This window comes from Ursus maritimus, assembly GCF_017311325.1.
Source record: "Ursus maritimus isolate PB19 chromosome X unlocalized genomic scaffold, ASM1731132v1 scaffold_X1, whole genome shotgun sequence".
NCBI classification, from domain to species: domain Eukaryota; kingdom Metazoa; phylum Chordata; class Mammalia; order Carnivora; family Ursidae; genus Ursus; species Ursus maritimus.
The window spans coordinates 41,068,686-41,088,799 of record NW_024423319.1 but is presented as its reverse complement, the minus strand read 5'-3'; the positions used below and the strand labels follow the sequence as shown (position 1 = coordinate 41,088,799).

The window sequence follows — 20,114 nt, the reverse complement described above, 5'->3', positions numbered from 1 at the left end:
GCTTTAAAAATATTCTTAATCTGTGACCAAGTAATTCTCTTTCCAGGAATTTATCCTAGAGAAACAGCCAGGAAAGCCCATAAAGGTTAATGAGTTACAGAGATTTATCAATTAGTTATAATGACAGGAAAACAAATAATTCAAAAGTTTGACAATGAGGGAATGACTAAATAAACGTTGGTCTATTCACATGGTCTATTATGTACCTCTTAAAATGATGTCCTTGAAGAATACTTGGGAACATCAGGAAATGTTCAGAATATAACAACAAGCATTATCTAAAAATATGTATATATAAACACATGCATAGAAAAGAGAGTAGGAAAATATACCAAAATACCATCAGTGGTTTAAAAATTCATCAACAATCCCAAAACATTTCTTAACCCTTGCTAAGTTGCGTAGTTTGCTGCTGGGTAAGACAGGAGTCGTAACTAGTACAACACAAATCCACACAACTCCAGTTGATGCTTGAAGAACATGGGTTTGAACTGCACAGACATACTCGTGTGTGGAGGTTTTTCATAAATACACTGGAACCATTTTTGGAGATTTGTGACAATTTTTAAAGACTCACAGACAAACTGTGCAGCCCAGAAATACCAAAAGACAATAAGAAAAAGTTAGATATTATTCTAAGAACACAGTATATAATATCATACAAAATGTATGTTAACTGTTTATGTTATCAGTAAGGCCCTCCCGCCAAAGGTAGTTAAGTTTTCGGGGTGTCAAAAGTTATACTCAGATTTTGACTGTACAGGGGGCAGGTGCCCCTAACCTGCACTGTTCAAGAGTCAGCTGTGTAAGCAATAAGTCCTGCTAATCATACAAATCCCAATGAAAGCAAAAGCACCAAGAACAAAATCACTTTTAAAGTTAAAATGACAATGAATAGTCCTGTTGCAATATGTTTCATGGGAAGAAGTGAACAAGCTTGGACAGATGAAAGAAAGTGAATTATGATACATAAAAAATGAACATGATGTGCTTTTAGCAAGTTCTATTTGATTTAAAAACCAAGGTAGGGGGTGCCTGGGTGGCTCAGTCATTAAGCGTCTGCCTTCCGCTCAGGGCGTGATCCCGGCGTTATGGGATCGAGCCCCACATCTGGCTCCTCTGCTATGAGCCTGCTTCTTCCTCTCCCACTCCCCCTGCTTGTGTTCCCTCTCTCGCTGGCTGTCTCTATCTCTGTCGAATAAATACATAAAATCTTTAAAAAAAATAAATAAAAATAAAAACCACGGTAGGAGAGGGAGAAAGACAAAGGGGGAGACATAGAAACTGAAATTTTCATTCGAACAAATACTAAGAAATCTTCACGTCCAAAGGAGTTAAAATTTGTTACTGATTCAAAAAATGATCTCCATTGCCCCCTCTACGTAATAAGCTACTCGCATCAAATCCATGTAACTAATGGGTCAGGTATGATACAAAGGCATCATACAAGTGGGTACATAACACAATAATGTTTGGCTCAGAAAATATGTTCTGGGCTCCAGAAGTTCCAATCAAACGTCAGGTAAGACCCTATTCCAGTGAAAAAGTAAAACAGGACAAACTCCCCAAAACAAACCAACCAAAACTCTATACCATAAAATTAACATGTCAAATTCTTCTGTTGCACGTTTTTAAAATTCTAAATCATGGGGTGGGAGTACACTGGGGTAGGAGGTTCCCCAAATTAGTATAAGGAGAAAGGACAAGAAGAGAAAAGAGGCCTTTGATAACTGAGGAATAAATAAGTCAACCTCAGTGTTCTTGTCCCTCAGTGACCTTGGGTGAAATTTTATCAGGAGTTTCATTTCATTCATGCCTATAGTGAATTTGTTTAGCCCAAATTTTAATAGGGGAAGGTAAGTAGTTTAATGGGAAGGAGGACTGAAGTACATATCAAATGCACTGCTGTTAAAAAAAGAAAAAAATGGGGCGCTTCTGTGGCTCAGTCTGTTAAGCCTCCGACTTGTGATTTCGGCCTAGGTCATGCTCTCAGGGGTCATGAGACTGAGCCTGCATGGGGCTTCCCGCTCAGCAGGGACTCTGCTCGAGATTCTCTCTCTCTCCCTCTACCCCCCCCCACAGGCTTCCTCACTCTCTCTCTCTCTAACAAATGAATAAATCTTTAAAAGAAAAAAAGAAAAAAAAAACCAAGCCCAAATTGGAATCATTTGCCCCCGCAAGACAACAAACCAAGACTTAGTTAATGGTTTCAACCAATTAGTAGTATGACCTTTCAACAGTCAATCTGAAATTTCCTGATCAGCACTATGTACAGGATAAAAACCCTGCTGTTCCCTCCTCCCACAAAAAAAAAAGGTGACCCGGCCTAAAAGAATCCTTTCTTTTCTTTTGCTAACGACTTTTTGCCCCACCCTCTAAATACCTTCCATTTTGTATAGCTTCTGGGAACATCTCTTAATTGCTAAGTGGGATGCTGCCCCAATCACGAATCACTTAACAAAGCCAATTAGATCTTCAAATTTACTCAGGAGAAATTTTTTAAAGCTTTTGTAATAGAGAAGGTATGTGTTCCCAAAAAAGGAGAAAATCGATTGACTTACGAGTAAGGACTTACACTGCTTTTAAAAAAGGGAACAATGATTTCTAATTTTTGGTCAGGGAAGAAAGGCAAAGCAAACTAGATAATGCCTCTGATAAAGCAAATCAAGTGTGAACATGTTTCTTGGGCCAAGAGCTGTGTTTAATTACTAGAAAATAAATTATAAGAGCAATTCTTCCCAACCGCTTAGGAGTTCACACCCTTTTGAAGACTTTGTTTCTACCCCAAAAGCCATCAACAGAGATGGACCTCATTTCCATAGTTCATCTTAAGATTTTTTTCAAGCATCTTAAATCCATTCCCAGTGCAATGGGGGGTAGAAGTGAAAATCAGTAATTACTCCTTTGAGTGGCTGCCATTATGACAAGTACCAGGAAATCCATGTCAAACTTGTCGAAGATTTACCTCACCTTAGAAAACCAACCTTTAATTTCCACTCTCCTAACTTCCATCAATTTAAGTCTGGACTTATTACAACAAAAATCACACTATGCCCAAAAGATTAACAAGTTTTAGTCAATATTTGCTTATTTCAATCAATGTAACTGTAACAAAATTCCAGTACAAACCAAACGGCATGGATCATTCCTCATTGCAGAGATTCTCAAACCTGGCTACTCATTAGAATTAGCCAACAATTTAAAAATAAATAAATATTTCCTATTTAAAAAAGAGAATTCAGAATCTATTGAACCAGAATCTCCAAAATCTCAGGATGCTGTGTGATTTTAATAATTTCCAGGCGATTTCTGATAAAAACTGATACATCGATTAGCATTTAAGAAATACCTTTAAAAAAGAAAGAAAAGAAATACCTTCCCAAAGAATATACTGTAGGGATGCCTGGGTGGGTTAGTCAGTTAAGCACCCGACTCTTGATTTCGGCTCAGGTCATGATCTCAGCGGGGTCCTGAGATCGAGCCCAGTGTTGGGCTCCATGTGGAGCCTGCTTGAGATTCTCTCTTCCCCTCTCCCTCTGCCCCTCCACCCCTCCCTGCTCTCTCTTTTTCTCTCTCTCTACAAATACACACACACACACACACACACACACACACACACACACATATATATACTTTAACAGGATTTGTATTATAACACAACATTTTTCAATTGGAAAAAGAAAGGTTTTTGTTTTCCTATGCCAACTTGGAAATCTAATCCTGAAATGAAGAGGTCAACTTCATGTAGCTGTAAGGATACTGTGAAGGTAGGTTTATATAAATCATATCCTACATTGGCCAGGCTCTTGGCAATCATCTGGGTAGTCACCTTCTTTTGACGCAGAAAAATTTTCATTCGTGGCTTCATATACAGAATACCACAAAATGCCTATGGAACAGTGAAGGGAAAATTATTATAGGACATTGTCAATTCTACTGACATCCTCGTAAAACACTGCTAGTGACTGAGATCTATTCTGGGCAAAGATTTGGCTTAGTTTCTACACCTTGTTATGAAAGTGCTATTGATTCTATTAGCTATAGTGGAGACAGTGAAAAGGAATCCTAGCACAGGGCTAAGAGTTTGTCATCTTTACCTAACTAAAGTGAGATCTTGTTCTATAATATTTTCAAGTTACAAGAAACCTTACCTCTCATTGTGAAAGGAAAACCACTCTTACTCACCCGTAAAGAATACTCGGTTTCTGGCAGCTCACAGGTAACACCACCAGGCTCTTTTTCTTCTGTGCCAAAGTCTGATACCAGGATGTCATACTGATCTGTATCAAAGTCCAACTCAGACTTTCCATCTTTATTTCTGGGTAAAAGAGACAAGTACCAATCTAACAAATACTGGCTCCAAAGGACAAAAATGCACTAGGAACCCAAGAGAAAAGAAACAACATGAGCCAAAACTCAGACACCTATTTCTTTCCCTATCAGTGCAAAGGAATTTATAGTTCTATAAATTCTCTATAAATTACTTGGTTTGAAGATCACACAATATTTAGAGGTATTCCCAGTCTAAACAAATCAACTATGTTTCATAGAAGTGGTGATGCCAGGTACAGAAGAAAAGGGAAAAAAAGGGGAAGGTGGAAATGTCTGATCTGATAAATCAAATGGATGTCAGCTGCCCTCACAGTGCAATCTTAAAATAGATCCCAGCTTTCTGGGTATTGCTGGGTAGGTCATTCAGCATCATCTTCTCCAACCGAATAAATAGAGGAATGAATCAAAACCTACTTCTGATTTCAGCAATGGTATAAGGACTAATGAAATACCAAGATTCCCCAGATCTAATCCTATTTCTTCAAGGGGGAAAAAAGGTTGCTATAGAAACAGCATATATCTGCGAGTCCTCTGGAATATCATTTATGGAATTATCATTTAGCTCTAATAGTACTCCTATTCCTTCCATAAGGATCTTTCTTCTTCTCATAATCCTTTTGGGCCACTTAGCTTTGATCCATTCCAAGATCACTAACAACTGCCAGGGTAAAAGGGCAAGACCCATCTTTGTTCCTAGAAAAACTCAAAACAAATGACGGGCTATAGAGAAAACATATATCAGAACAACAGTTCCCAAAGTTTGTTCTGTGGAATCATAGTCCCCCCAAATACTCAAATAAGAAATAACTAATATGGGTTGTTTGACTGAATAAAACTGGGAAACAATTCCTGGCCCTCAAGGCCACCTCAGGTTCCACAAGCTCAGAGCCGCTGTGTTGCAAATGTAGCTCCTTCTTCAGGGCTGGCCCAGAGCCATTATGGTCTGTATGAAGCCCACCTCACTATAATAGCATATTCTGAATTATCCAGGGTATTCCTGATTCTTGCTACCTCACCCTACTCTCAAGCATACTCTGAGGAGACTCCCCGTCCGCCCTGCCCCTCCACCATTCACCATTCAAGGAAAAGGGGTCTGGAGAAACTGGTTTTTTTTAAATTGGGAAATACCACATACTATTATTTTGCTCTCTTAGACATTTTCAATGCAGACTGAAATAACATTAGCATATGAAAGCCTCTGAGAAGTCCTGCAATAAGACAACATGGTAAATTTTGTTTAAGCCAGCTTTCCCCACAGTTATTTGACCATGGAATCTTTTATTTACGTAATGCCTAATACCATATAACTGTGAAACAATGTACAAAGAAAAAAGTCTGCCTAATATGTTTAAATCACTGGAAACAACATAGGAAAATGATCCTTTATTATAAAAATTACATTACTTGAGATTTTTCCCAGGAGGAGACGGGAGAATCTAAATTACCAGTGTGTAAAAAAAACCCTCCTTACATTCTTCTTTTTAATTGAAAGTACTCTGTATAAACCAGCATAGTTTTTATATAGTTTTACCCAGCTAAGAAATGAGGCAAAATACTTTACCTAAGGAGAAAAGGAAGAGTGAATACATCTGGTACCCTGTTCTACTAAATATACCAGTATCCCCTCTATTTTATATAAAAGGTCTCTAGATTTTTGTGGACACTGTTAAATGCATTGCCCTTGACACGACAAGATTAAACAAATGATGACATATACTAAAGTTTTTCTAGATGGTTTTATTAGCTCCAAACGCATGATGTGAAGCCAGCCTTGTTACTGTTCAGATTTATGTGCTTCCAAGATTTTCATACTTCTAATCCAGCTACTCTGAAAGCACAACTAAGAGGTCCTTACATTTAAAGATCATATTGTGCTTTGTTATTCTAATTTGTCTTTCTCATACTTCATTTTCATTGTCAAATATATAAAATAACTATCATTATCCTATCTCAAAACAATGTCCACGAATATAAGATGTTCATAATGGATTCTGAAGATCTTAGAATAATGTTGAACTGTCTTGATTATTTGTGGCAACAGCCTCGGGATACACATGTCTCCACTTTATCAAGCTCCACATTTGACCAGTACAGACCACTTTCTCAAACGGGAGCGGTCATTCCAAGAAAGTTAAGGAAAGCTATGCAATGAGACATAAATATGTATCAAAATTTGCCTACTCTGCTTTTCTAAAGAGATTTCTGAAAATGTCCTTCATCATACTAACCTTTGCTTACTCGAATCTATCACCCTTGAGATACTATACCTGCGGATGTTCCAAATGAGAACACGAGTGCCTTTTTTGCCTGGGATGGCATCAAACTGGGACAGCAGGTCATTTTCACTGTTGAAAACTGAATAGTTCAAGATGGCTTCTAGGCTGGGCAAGGAATCCTCAGTAATAATCATTTTTTGTAAAACCAAATACAGTCAAAGAAAAATTAATATCTTAAAAGGATGCTATCAATTAGGAAGATCTGTCTTTTGGGTTGCATGTTTAGACAAAATATAGACATACAGTCAGAAGCATGGGCATTATTGCTACAGAAGAAAGGAAAAGGGGAAAATGGAGAAAGGTCGCAGAGACAAAACACCAAAATCAGTTACCCCTGCAGACTACAGCTTCAAAGATACAGTGTAAACAAAGGCTATTTAAGAAACAGGTCAAAGGCTGAATTTTTAGCCTCTTTAGAAGCAATGCGTTCAAACTTTACTGCTGTGCTGCTTCGGTCAAGACAACCTGTCATCTAACAGAAATAACAGCCTGTCTTAGGTACAGGGAAACGAGCCATTCTGCTATCAGATAAGCTGCCAAATAGTATGTATCTGAAAACAATGGATATTTCAATACAATAAAAAACATTTCTAAGCTTCTATCAACGGTACATTTATTTTTAAAAGTATTTCATACAGTGAAATTCCAGGTAAACTAAAGACACTCGAATACCTCTTTAAATATGACAACTTTTGAAAGCTGGATTTGAGCTAAGACAAGAGCTTTCTATCATAATTAGATCAGACTCATTTTTAACCAACATTCACCATTTCCAGAAAGGATATTGTTTTGCTGGTTGAATGGAACAATTGGTACAATAACTGCCTGGGCCTGGACACATTCCAGATAGGTCTGTGACAGGAGTCCAACAGTGAGAGTACCCCCATTCTTGGTGAAGACAAGAGCGTCCTTTCCTAGCCGCATGGAACCTGACTTGAAACCGTTACCAAAGACCCCGATGGGACACTGGCTCTTCTTTATTACTTTATCTGTAAAGCCAAAGCTGTAATTACACAAGAAAAAAAGAAATCAGAAAAAAAAAAGAAACCAGAAAGGTAAAAAGCATCATAAGACAGGCTGACAGGCAGAATGGCTTATGAATAAAACACACTTATAAAAAGTCACTCCTTCTTTCTTCCTTTAGGTACCTCTGGGCAAAACTATTAAGTGAAAACCACAGGAAATTACTATGAGGTAACGGCCCGGATTCTCCTGTGTGGCCGGTGTGTGTACACAGACACCTCCGCCACAGGAGAGTCGCACTTGACGAATGTCAAGATGGCCTCTTCTCGCTGACTAACAGGGAGAACTGGAGGCGGCCGTGGGCAGCTGCCTTTCTTGTCTAGACACAATGGTTCTGACTGCTAATAGCGAAGTTAGGGTAGGGTGAAAGTGGTGGTTATCTCAGAGTGCGCCCAAGCACGGGTCACAAAAGGAAGCGATAGCAGCACTGGTCAGAAGTACGAGATCTAGGGGCACCTGGGTGGCGCAGCGGTTAAGCGTCTGCCTTCGGCTCAGGGCGTGATCCCGGCGTTATGGGATCGAGCCCCATGTCAGGCTCCTCTGCTATGAGCCTGCTTCTTCCTCTCCCACTCCCCCTTGCCTGTGTTCCCTCTCTCGCTGGCTGTCTCTGTCGAATAAATAAATAAAATCTTAAAAAAAAAAAGAAGTACGAGATCTAGATCACCCTTCTAGAAATCAGAAAAGCCAGAGGTTATATATCTTAACAATTTCCACCATCTATCCAAAGGATAATCCTTCCAATTCTCAACCTCTGCACCATCTGCTGGGACAGTTCATTGGAATGTGGCCAAGGGATAAAAATAGGTAGGTCTGCTGCTGAATATCAGCAGGCAGCTGCGGTATGAGGGCTCTCTGGTTTTATTAGGGACCTTTCACTGTGTCACCTCAACAATCTCTGGAGCCAGATCCTTTCCCGTGCTTAGATTCCCCATTCAAAACCAAAAAAAAAAAAAAAAAAAAAAAAAAAGAAAGAAAGAAAAGAAAAGAAAAAAGAAAAAGAGAAAGAAAGATACGAAATCCAGAAAATGATGATTGGCTTCCTCATATGTCTTTCTCTCACCACAAATAAAACTAATTTTAAGGACTGCTTCTCTCCAAAGTGTACAATGTTGTACGCTATCATTCATTCGATCAATGTTTACTGAGTCCCTACCACGTGCTATGCATTGTACTAAGCACTGGAGACACAACTGTTAATAATAAAAGACATGATTCTTGCCTTCATGGTTTACAGTCTAAGGAAGGATTTCATATATTACAGATTAGATGCTTCTCCAATATCGACAAAAGAGACACTCTATCTGCCACGGCTGAGTGGCTTGGCCTTGGCTCTTACTCTTCGGAGCAGGGCTGAGGTGCCTGGTTTCTACTTCCTGAAGGCTGTGGCTTGCGCTTACTCCCTAAGAAAGAGGGACCACCTTTTAATTTTCTATTTCAAAGTGTTACACAATAAAACCATTATGTCCTTCTAGACACTTCCTAAGAGCTTTGTATATCCTACAGATAAATCTAACCAAGTAAAAGGTAATTTCTAGGGCAGCAGTTCCTTGGAAAATACCAAACGATCATTGAGTTTCTGCCATCTATGGGCCTCAGTAATCCAGGAAATAAACTTATGAAAGCTGGTGAAATTCAGGCATTCCTAATCCTCCTGTGTAAGAAGTGCTTAGAAAAGATGGGAGTGGTTAGGACGATTAAGTTATATACTGTCTGTACAGTACATTTTAAATTATAAAGTAATATTTAAACCTCAATTTTAAACTAACTCTAGAAGTCATTCTGAGAACTGTCCTGGGCTCTCCTCTACCTCTACTTCAGATCGAATGTCCTATCTAAAACTCAGGACTCTTCATACACAGTAATCTTACCTACCACACAAAATGAATCTATATGGTTATTTGGACTTAAACCATCTCTAGTGCCTCACAAGCTTCAGTTCGGTGGTTAAGGGAAAGTGGTGAAAATAGGGAGAATCTATACAATTCCCTTAATTTCCCAACCATTCCTGACTCTTCTGCCATCTAACACCCATTTTTCCCTTTGTAAGTATAAATCCTCATTGTGTTACTTAGTTTGGAGAGCCCTGATGACTATATTAGGTTGAAAAGGTAAGTAATAGCTCAGGGCCAGAGCCAGAAATGGAAAAGGATAAGAAAAACGAGAGGAGAGGAGCCGGAAGCTCTGAATTTTGTTGTTATGTTCCACTTAACCCATCCCATGTGTTCTTTTATTCCATCTACATTCCCGTGTTAGGTATTCTATTTAACTGAAAATTATGGAACGGATGTCAGATCCCGATCAAATAACTACCAAGTATCAAAGCCCTCACAACGAAGAACAGAATTGTAGGGATGTATTTTATATAGTTTGGTATAGTTCACTAATTTTCCGGAGATCTCTTGGCTTAGACAGGTGGCTTCCCTACGTTAAGTCCTGTTCTAGCCTTTCGTGTAAGAGACAGCAGTGTTTACAGACCGGGGGGAAGGGGGCCGAATACCAGCTTTTTGAGTAGAATCCAGGGAGATAGCAGCTTGCTCCCGAGTTCCTTAAAATGTCAAGATTCTAGAATCTAAGGAGATCAATTTAAACTGGGACTCTGACCAATGAAACAAACGTCAGCAAATCCGTGGACACACGAGGGCGGGCAGTGCTGTTTCCTAGATATACTGGTGATGTAATATGGAATGCGAAACAATGGAACACTGCTAAGCACAGTTATTCTCTGGCTGTTGTTTTAGAAGAACAGACCTACTAGGAAATGCACTTCTGAGCAGAGGTGGCAAATACCTTTAATCCACGGATCTGTGGCTCTTTTTAATCCTTGACCTTTGAAAGAGGTTTTCTACCTCGTGGAGAAAGGCAGCTCGGCAGCTAGACTAGATGCCTCACCCTATCGCCAGAAGCTAAAGAGCATTCACTGTGGACTTTAAAGGAATTTAATGATAGGCTTTTCCTTCTTAATTTGATTTTCATTGGGATTCTGTGTTTATGGGAGAAACTTGCTACAGTTAGACAACTATTTTATTAGCCTGGAAATAGGAAGAGTAACATGAAGAGCTGGAAAATGTGGATAGGATTATTACAAATGTTATTGTGAAATAGTATTTCAGTGGGCTTAATCATTTTGCATAATTACCTCTATTACTATATAAAAGTAGTATGTCCCTAACCAAATCCAGAAAAATGAACATACTTAATAGTTTTCAAAGCTACCGTTAAAGTTCAATTATTTATAACGAAATTGTGGTAAGTGGGATCCATGGCCAGGAGTTAGGATTGGACTAAATGAACTTTTAAATGAATGGGAACTTCTAGCTCATTCAAGTCTGTTTTAAGCTATGACCACAAATAAAATCTGGTACATATACTATACATTAATCCAGGACTCATTAAAAATTCTCTAAAATTAATTTTTCAGTATGAAGAATTGCCCAGCTCAAATTAGTGGGAAAGATATTTGGTATGATAATGCCAGAAGATACTATGGCTAAATAAGTTTCTGCCTGTTCTGCTTGTTTTGTTCCTTGGGGAGGGAACAAAATTAGGAACAGATGATACTCATCCTTCATATTTCAATTCAAATCCCACGTCTTCAGGGGATCTTTTTTTGACTCCCTAGACTAGGTTAGATCCCTCCACCATATACTCTCATAGAAACTGTGGTCTTTCTTCATAGCACTTACCACGAGATGAGATAACCTATTTAGTTGTATTACTAGTCAATTCTTTGCTATCCTTCTCACTAAACTGGCAGCCCCTAGGGAGCAAGGATGTCTATCTGGTTTACCACTTTATCTTCAGTGACTTTCACATAGGTGCTCAGTAAAAATTGGTTGAATGAATCTGGAACAAAACTTGCTGTGATTATTTTGAAATCCTCTTCCTCCTCCTTTCTCTTGCATTTTAGCTATAAGCACCAACTTTCATGGATGTAGTTCCACAGACAAAATGGAAGGCACTAAGATTTGCTGGGCCCACTATCCGACACCCATGAATTACTAAAGAAATAAGTGATTTTAGGGGAAAAATGAATACACACATAATTGGACATATCAATGTTTTGGTTCCATCCCATCTAAAATTGTATTTTTAAAATAAAATACTAACTTGAGGAGCTAAAAGTAATGCTATAAATTAAAAGATAGGGCCAACTCCATACCTTCACCAACATACTGGCCACATCTTTATCTTACTTTCTAGAAGTTTTCCTCGAATATTCTTCTAATTATGATGGTCTGAGACACAAGGTACACAGACTGCTGAGTGGTAAAACATAACATTTTAATTGGTTAATGCCCAAATGTCATTTCTTTTCTTTGATGGATCAAAGGGATTTCCCTCTAAACAGGGTTATAGAATTAGGATACCTTTAAAGAGAACTACAACCAAATGAACGTTTTCCATTTTTTATAGTTCAGAGCCCTTTCCCTCCTCCACAGAACCCCTCTTACATTGTTACTCAGGCTTCACACACTAGTTCAGGAAGCCACGTGGAGAGTAATTAACCTCATCTCTAAAAAAAGAAGAGAGAAGGAAGGAGTTGAGGAAACACTCATCTTTTCCTGAGTGATACGTGAAGATAACCAAGTACAAACTTACATTCTCAACTACAAACCTTTGAAAGTAATGAAATGAACCGAGAGTGGCAACAGAAATCTCTAATCACCGGCTCCAACAGATAGAAGAGAAAATTCCCTAATTTTGCCATTCTACTGCAAAACCTTTCAAAGATTATGTGTATGAATGTCTTCTATTTATCTTTCGTGGGGCTTGATTATACCCGGGCATATTCACAGTTCTAACCCACAAACCATCCCAACTGCAATACTTCTGATCTAGGAGTGCGTTCAGCCTAATATAATTTGGAGGAGGTCTCAGGCCAGTGAAGGCCTCCAGGTCTTTACGCTTGCTATTCTCTGCTTGAACGCTCAACCCTTACCCCTTACTCCTTTACCTCATCCAATTCTACTACTCACCCTCAGAGCTCGGTTTAAACTTCACTTCCGATAAGACGCTTGGTCTGACTTCCTGGATCAGATTTGCTTCCCCTGCTGGCCTATCCCCCTGCATCCTATGCTTTTCTAGCACGCTTACCATTTTGTATCATGATTACTGCTGCGTTGTCTGAATTGCCAGCTAAACTGTAAGTTCTATGAGGGCAAGAATAGTGTCTATTGCATCACCAGTGCCCTGGCACATAATGTATGCTCAGTAAATATTTGCTGAACGAGTAAACGGAAAGGGAAATATTAAAGAAAATCAGGAAGCCCTAAGTAGAGTTCAGGAACTCAAGACAAGAGAAAAAGAATGAAGACATTTTTACCTGAGCATTCGGTGTAGTTTATGAGGTGTCATCCCACATCCATCATCAGTAAAGGTCAAACAAGGTTTATTCTTGACCTCCTCAACATCTATAAAGACCGTCCTGGCGGATACATCTGGATCTACAGCATTATCTGCAAAAGGTAGAAATCTGTAATATTAAACCCCTTTTTCTCGTATTGCAGTAAAATCTCTAGTTCAGTGCCCCCAGACAACGAAACTAGCCTTTATTCCCTTCAGGTGGATGTCCCCAAAGGTGGGCAGGGAGCCCTGATGGTAGTGAGCTTACTGGGATATCGGGAACAACAGGTATCGATGGCCGGTGGGGTTATGAAGCTGATTTCTAGATTTCATGTAATGACTGAACTGCAATCTGACTGTCTCCCTTCACATTTCAGGGTCTGTGGGAAAAATAACTCCTCTACACAAAGCACGTTGCTCCGTTTTCATCTTCTTACTTCTTTCTTGTCTTTCAGCCACTTCACTGCTCATGAACACACACAGTAGAGGGTGGCTGTGGAGAACAGTTGAATCTGCAGTTTCGGTGGATACTGCACACATTACACTGCATCCGTGAACATTTTATTTTCTATTTTTTTTTTTAACATCACCTCCTCTGTTAAAGACCACGGACATTATCACCATCTCTGTTTGCGGCCTAAGAGGCACTGAAAGAGTTAGCAGTTCAAACTGAAACGTTGAATTGCCCGCCAGCCCGGATCCCCGTGAATGCTAACAAGCGTGCTTAGAGAGAGGGAGGGATTCTGCTTAAGTACTCTGGCATAGTCTTAAACGTGAAGCTGTCCCAACCTCATCAAATAGAGAGGGCAGAATTAAAGCAGAAAAAAAAAAGTTTCACGATTCCTGAGTCCCATCTTCATAATGGGCTCATCATTTAAGACTCCAAAGGCACCAGACAGAACCACATTCTAACATCTGGGCAAAGTTCACAGATGGCACCCCGGGGGTGCCAGTGTCTAGTAGCCACATCTTTGTGCCCCAGACTCCAGGTCACACAACTGTCAGTCACAGACACACGTACTGCAACAGTGTCATCAGGACTCGCTGGCCCGAGTGGGATGGCAGTTTGAACCATGTGTCCGATGGTTCCCTAGGCACTCTTGTCCCTACTAGCTCTTTCATCAAGACAGAGACCTTCCCGTCCACCCCGTTTTCCTCTCGCTGGCATCCTAGACTACCTTACTGATACCACAGGGCTGGGCTGAGAGAGCACCAGGGAGGGTTCTGGCCGTGTACTTGTCCCGCGGCCGCTGTTCAAATCATGGCATTTCTCCGCTGGGAACATCCCTTACAAGCAAGAGAAATATTACTCATATTCAAAATATAATCAGCAGTTTCAGTTACAACCACTTAGAAGTGTGGAATGTCCAGCAACGAAAACAAGACACGGACTGATTTCAAGGGCCAGAGTGGTGTTGCCGTGTCCATTGATAAAATCATCATCACTGACTGTAAGCTGAACAAGTCTTAACTGCAGTAGGCCATCTCCAAGAGCCCCAGAAGGAAGTTAAGAGGTTCCAGAGGGTTGATCTTTAAGGACTAGGTGGGGCCAAAGCCTTGTGTCATGTGGGAAATCAAGTGGGCCAACTTTTGGCAGGAATTATAAGCTTGACATGCAAATAGAGGCTTTATCAGAAATACAGTGTTTTACTTTGTGTGAGAGGCAGCAGTTTTTTTTTCCTCAAACTGACAGAAGGACTCAGCACTGTGAAACTGCCTACGTTGTTTCAAGAAACCACTTGGCAAGCAGGCCCTGAATCGTTTTAGGACTTATCTATCAGTCACTCTCGCTCGCAGAAAACCAGGGCCATTGAGACTGATACCTTTACCTTGTCAACGGCCAGGGCATCATTTCCGTTTTGAAAACTTTGAACATGGGAGGAAGTCTTTCTAATACTTTATGAACATTCGCAACTCAAGCACGTAACACATATCCATCCAATTCTGAGTGTATGTAACAGCGCAGTCAATGAATCAGCGTGCGCTTCTCGCAAAATCACTTTTCTTTCTTTCTTGTTTACTGCAAACTTTGTCCAAACGTTATTAGATGCTTTTTTTTTTTTTTTTACGGAAACATACCAGAGAGTTTTAACACAGGCACTTCAGGAGTTACAAGGTAGCTGCCAGGAGCAGCTAGGCATCTTATCTCCTTGGCTAGAGGCTGCTGAAGTCCAGCAGGGAGGGGGCGCCCTAGCGGCCAGGGTCAGCTCGAGCAGCATGGAACGAGACAGCAGTGGGCAGCAGCACGCCCAGATTCACACGTCTTTTTGGTTTGAAGTAGCCTTCCCCTTGGCCTCAACAAATGAAATTATAATAATAACAAGGTCAGCCTCAACAAATGAACATATAATAATAAGACCCCAATCTGGTGGCTGGTTTCGATCCTCTCTCTTGCTGCTTAACTTTCTGAAAACATAATCAACGCGTGACACATGCTATCCCAGCCCTCCCAGCCTACAAAGAGGTAAGACAGCGAGAGAACCCTTGAGAACCCCAGCTCCTCTACCCCTGCCCACCACTTAGGCCCGAGTTGTACTACCAGATCCTGGGATGTCTTTATCCCCCTAACCTGGCCCATACAATCTCATGTGCTACCAGATCCCAAGGAGTCTTCTCTCTCCTAACTTGGCCCATGCTACCTGGAGCAGGAGGACCCTATCTCTGCCTCCCCTTACTCCCCACTTAGGCAAGAACATGAGAAACCAGATTCCAGGGAACTATCTTATCCCTTGACCTGGTCTTCTAAAAAAGCATTCTAACTGAATGAAGCCTCAGAGCTCATCAGAACCTGGGCCGCAATGAGAAACTGTCCCGTGACAGCCTCCGCAGACAGACAGGATGCAAGCAGGAGGTAGCTTGGAGGTAGCACCTTACAAGCCTCCCATCTTCTCCTGTTCCAGGAGGACGGCCTGTGTGGATTTTTGCAAGGCCGCCAGGGCTAAGCTGCTGCCCTACAGACAGCCTGCATGTACCTAAAAGCATTCTTGTCTAAAATTAAGGTCATCACCTTCCCACACAAGCCTATTCTTCCCCTGTTCCACACACACACACACACACACACACACACACACACACACACAAACGGCCAGCATTCAAATGACCACAAGTTTGAAATTTGAAAATCATTTTTTATCCCTCACTCTCTTACCCTATGCATCCCTAAGCTCTCTCACATCTAGCTTTTTCTATTCCCGCCACTTTCTTAGTTTACAGAGTTTATTCCCACTCATCTGGATTATGTTAATACATGTTACAAGTTAACCTCCTAACTTGCCTTCTGAAATCATGGCTCTCTCTCTTTTCCAATCCACCTTTTATGCAGCTGTAAGAATACCTCTCCTGAAGCCCAGTTCTGATCAGGACTTTCCCCTGCTCAGAAAACTTCAGACTAAAAGGCCAAATACCTGGGCCTCCCAGTCACATCCTGGTCCCAGGTCACCTTTCCAACCTCATGACCTACTTGGTACTTGGGAGTAAAAAGCCCCGCGCTTGAGTTCTGGACCTGCCACTTACTAGACATGTAACCTTGGAAAAGTCAGTTAAATTCTTTGAGCCTCCATATCTTGATCTGCAGGATAAAAATAATAATGATAATAATGACAATAATAATATTAATTATAATAATGCCGTATAATAATACCTCAAAGGGTAAAGTTAAAAATGTCCTTGTGATGATGCTTTATACACTCTCCAAAGACCTACAGTTGTAACTATTTGTAAACTCCATGCTCTAATGAAACTCAGCAACTCAGTACTCTTCATGCCTTTGTTCATGCAGTTGTTTCTTTTGCCTGGAATGCCCTCCCCTCCCCACACCCGTATCCACATGTCCCAATCCTTCAAATCTCAGCTCAAATGTCACCTCCTCTACAAAGCCTTTCCTAACCCTCCTCTTCCTGGTAAGCTGGAAGTCATCCCTCCTTCCTCTGAACTCCCATAGCACTCGATATGTAGATCTTTGCTGATATATCACTTTCCATTTTGCTGTTATACAAACCTTCTGTACAAGTTTTATCTCCCCCCTACTAGAAAAGTGAGTCTATGTTGTATTCATTTATGTTCCTACCATGGTGGCCTCGCCCACAGTGAATGCTCCATAAATATTCACTGAATGAATGATTCACTAGAAAATTAATGCATAAGTGGAGTAGAAAAAAAAAATCAAGGGAAAACCTAAAGCTTTGGGTTACCGGTTAACCCTTTGCTCTCCTTTTCTTCCTACTGTTAATATTACCACAAATAGCTGTGATTTGGTTTTAAAATCTGTGTTTCCCTATGCATGTGTGTCTATGTAAATAATACACATACACACTTGCACTCATTGAAGACATCTTGGGCCAGGCTTAGGTTCCTTAATTTAATGCTCGGCACAAAAATAATATAGTATATTGAAAACTGCAAACAGAACACATTCCTCAAGTCACCTCTAAAGTTCAGTACACAGCACAGCATCGCTATACAGCGCAGCTGTGAGGGAGTAACACACCTTGGTCTCTCATTTCCCCCTAAATAAATTGTTACTTTTCTCTCTTTTTTCTTTTTTGTGAGTTACACGCACAGAGATCTGGTTCCACCAGGCAGAGTTTTGCTCAAAGCATGGTGCAAACCCTTAAAGATACAGTCCTTGTTCTCTAGGATTCAAAGTGTGTCGAAGTCCCTTTTTTTTTCCTGCACCTTCAGAAGAACACTCATACACAATGTAAGCATTCTTGTGATGGTTGAACTAATCATCAAAGTTCTCTGTCACCCTTCCCAATAACTCTCCTGACCCTCCTGCTGCCCGCTGACTTCTTGCTCAAGACAACTCACACCGCATGGCCCCAGCAATTGCTTGGGGCTCATCTGGTGAGCTTGGAAACCAGTTTTCAAGATTTTGTTTGGTGCTACCCCGTCCCATAACCATTTCTCCCTTCTCTCCATGCCTGAAACATTTACAATGTGCTCTGTGTGCTGCATTTTGTTCGGGAATGCCTTTCTTCTTTGCTTTCCACACAGTATTTAGCACACTACTGCAAAAGCTGGTGTACTTGGCTTCAAGGGATCAACTGAAAACGCTTTAAAAGCAAACATCGGTGGAGCGAGAGGTTAAGTGCTCAGTATTCATTCCAGCGGTGTGAGGGCGCTCGTGGACCACGGACCCAGCCCTCCGCAGTCGCAGGGAGCCAAATGCACTCGTGTCATCTCTTAAAAGATGTCCCATCATTCCCAGACTCTCTGGTCCCAAAAGTTAAAGAAGTCCGTTTTCCAGACCTTTCCTCAGGACCCCGCCGGGTCCTCCACAATGCCCCTCTGCTAGCTTGGCACCCTCCGTCGGTCGCCAGTCCCTGCGGAGCACAGTTGCCTCGGGGCCCGATATTTTTATGCATCTCCTTTTGATTATTAACTAAGCTATCCTAAAGTGGCCAGAACATCACGATCCAGAGAGAAAAACCGTACGGGCGTCCTAACTCTTCGGACACACCTTGTTTCCTCAGCTTTATCCGCGGGACCTCGTCCCCCTGGCCGGAGAGCCGTCCCCCTCCTCCGCCTGCGGAGCCGGGGCCGGTCCCGACGCCCCCACCCCAGCCCCGGCCCGCCCGGCGCGGCTCCGCGCATTCCTCTCGCGTCCGCGGCACCACGTTGGCACCACTGCCTCGGGCGATCGCGGCCAAGCCCGCCCTCGCCACTCACCTAGCAGCTCCGCGATGGCACTGAAGGGTCGCGTGTGGCTGCTGGAGTTGCTCTGTAGGTAGCGGGGACTCATCTGGGGGCGAGAGAAGGTCCCGTCCCGCGTGAGGCCTCGGCCCGCCGGGCCCTCCCCGCGCGCCCCCCGCAGCCCCGGGGCCCGCGCGCGCGCGTCCGCCCCCTCGGGCCCCCGACCTACAGTGCTCAGGCGGATCCCAAAGGCCTGTGGGCCGCCGCCCGGCCGGGCCAGCCCGCTGCCAGGCGCGCCAGGGCCCGCGGGGGCCCCTCGGTACAGGAGCATTTTTTTGGCCGCCACGATACTCGCTTGCTGCCGCCGGACTCCTCGCCCGGCCGTCCCGGACTGGCCCTCGCTCACTCTCCCTCGCAGCTGGCGGCGGCCGTCCGGGGCTGGCCCTCCCTCGCTCCCACCCGCAGCTGGCGGGGGCGGGGCGCGCTCCAGCCACCTGTCCCGGGCGGGAGGGGTGAGGCCGGCAGAGCCGAGCGGCAGCCCCGCCCTGTCAGCACCTCTCCCGACCCACCGACTGCCTGCCGGGGCGGCCTCAGGGCCGTACAGAAATATGGCGACCTCCTGACAGCCGCTCCTTGATCCCCGCCCCTAATTAATTCTTGGCGCTTGCCATAGGCCAGGCCGCCGAGCGGGAAAGCGCGGGGGGGAGGGGGCGGGTGCGTGGGGAGGGGCGGGAATGAGGCAAGAGGAGGGAGAGGGTGTAGGGATTTCTGGAACGGAGTCCCAGTTAGGCTGCATGACTAACGGGCAGGATAAGACAAGTCTTACAAGTTCGAAAGACTACAGTTTTGCTATCTGCGAAGATAGCAGGCTCGCGTGATGGGAAAGCATTCTGACTGTGCTGGCTCCAGTGTCTCCAGAAGCACCCAGAACTTTCTGGAAGGCAATTGGGAAATCATCTTCAAAGCTTTGCTAGTCTACGGGGAGGCTGTTTATAAAAGAAAACATTGGAATGCACTTACATGCCCCCTAATACGGGATTGGTTAAGTTATGGAATACCCTTGAAATGGAATACTATGCAGATCTTAAAGGCCATGTTCATAGATGAATATTTATTGATGTGGAAAATATTCATGAAGGAATTAAAGAACCAAGAAGTTACAACATGTGTAACGTGATATCTTTTTTTATTGGAAAAACAAGTGTATATATCTATATATATGCATATATATCCACACATACATAATACATATGCATGCATATACACACACACAATGAAAAACGCTTAAAATGATGTATTCCAAGATATCTCCAGGTCTGGAACTATAAATTCGATTCTTATTTTTATTTGTATTTTCTAATTTTTGTGCTATTACACCCACACTGTTTGATTATAGAAAAAAAAAGATTTTTATTTTTTAAAAACATAACATTCCTTTGTATGGATGAACCATAATTTATTTGACCATCCTTCTAAGATAACAGGCTGTTTTCAACTTTTTTTTTT

The 20,114-nt window shown here is 42.2% G+C and overlaps 1 protein-coding gene across 3 annotated transcripts in view; it reads right to left on the bottom strand.

Moving 5' to 3' along the window:
• The window catches only part of MORC4 (MORC family CW-type zinc finger 4), a 50,110-nt gene extending 31,156 nt beyond the window's left edge, over nucleotides 1-18,954 (bottom strand). For 2 of the 3 annotated variants that reach the window (XM_040629429.1, XM_040629434.1), the window contains exons 1-7: nucleotides 18,838-18,954; nucleotides 18,645-18,717; nucleotides 12,955-13,087; nucleotides 7,394-7,611; nucleotides 6,600-6,747; nucleotides 4,186-4,318; nucleotides 3,761-3,889 (exon numbers count right to left, since the gene is read on the bottom strand). In XM_040629429.1, the coding sequence (XP_040485363.1) occupies nucleotides 3,761-3,889; nucleotides 4,186-4,318; nucleotides 6,600-6,747; nucleotides 7,394-7,611; nucleotides 12,955-13,087; nucleotides 18,645-18,717; nucleotides 18,838-18,939 (936 nt within the window). In that variant the 5' untranslated portion in view covers nucleotides 18,940-18,954. The remainder of the gene's footprint in view (nucleotides 1-3,760; nucleotides 3,890-4,185; nucleotides 4,319-6,599; nucleotides 6,748-7,393; nucleotides 7,612-12,954; nucleotides 13,088-18,644; nucleotides 18,718-18,837) is intronic. The other variant, XM_040629441.1, reaches the window with a different exon arrangement.
• Between the last annotated feature and the right edge of the window lie 1,160 nt (nucleotides 18,955-20,114).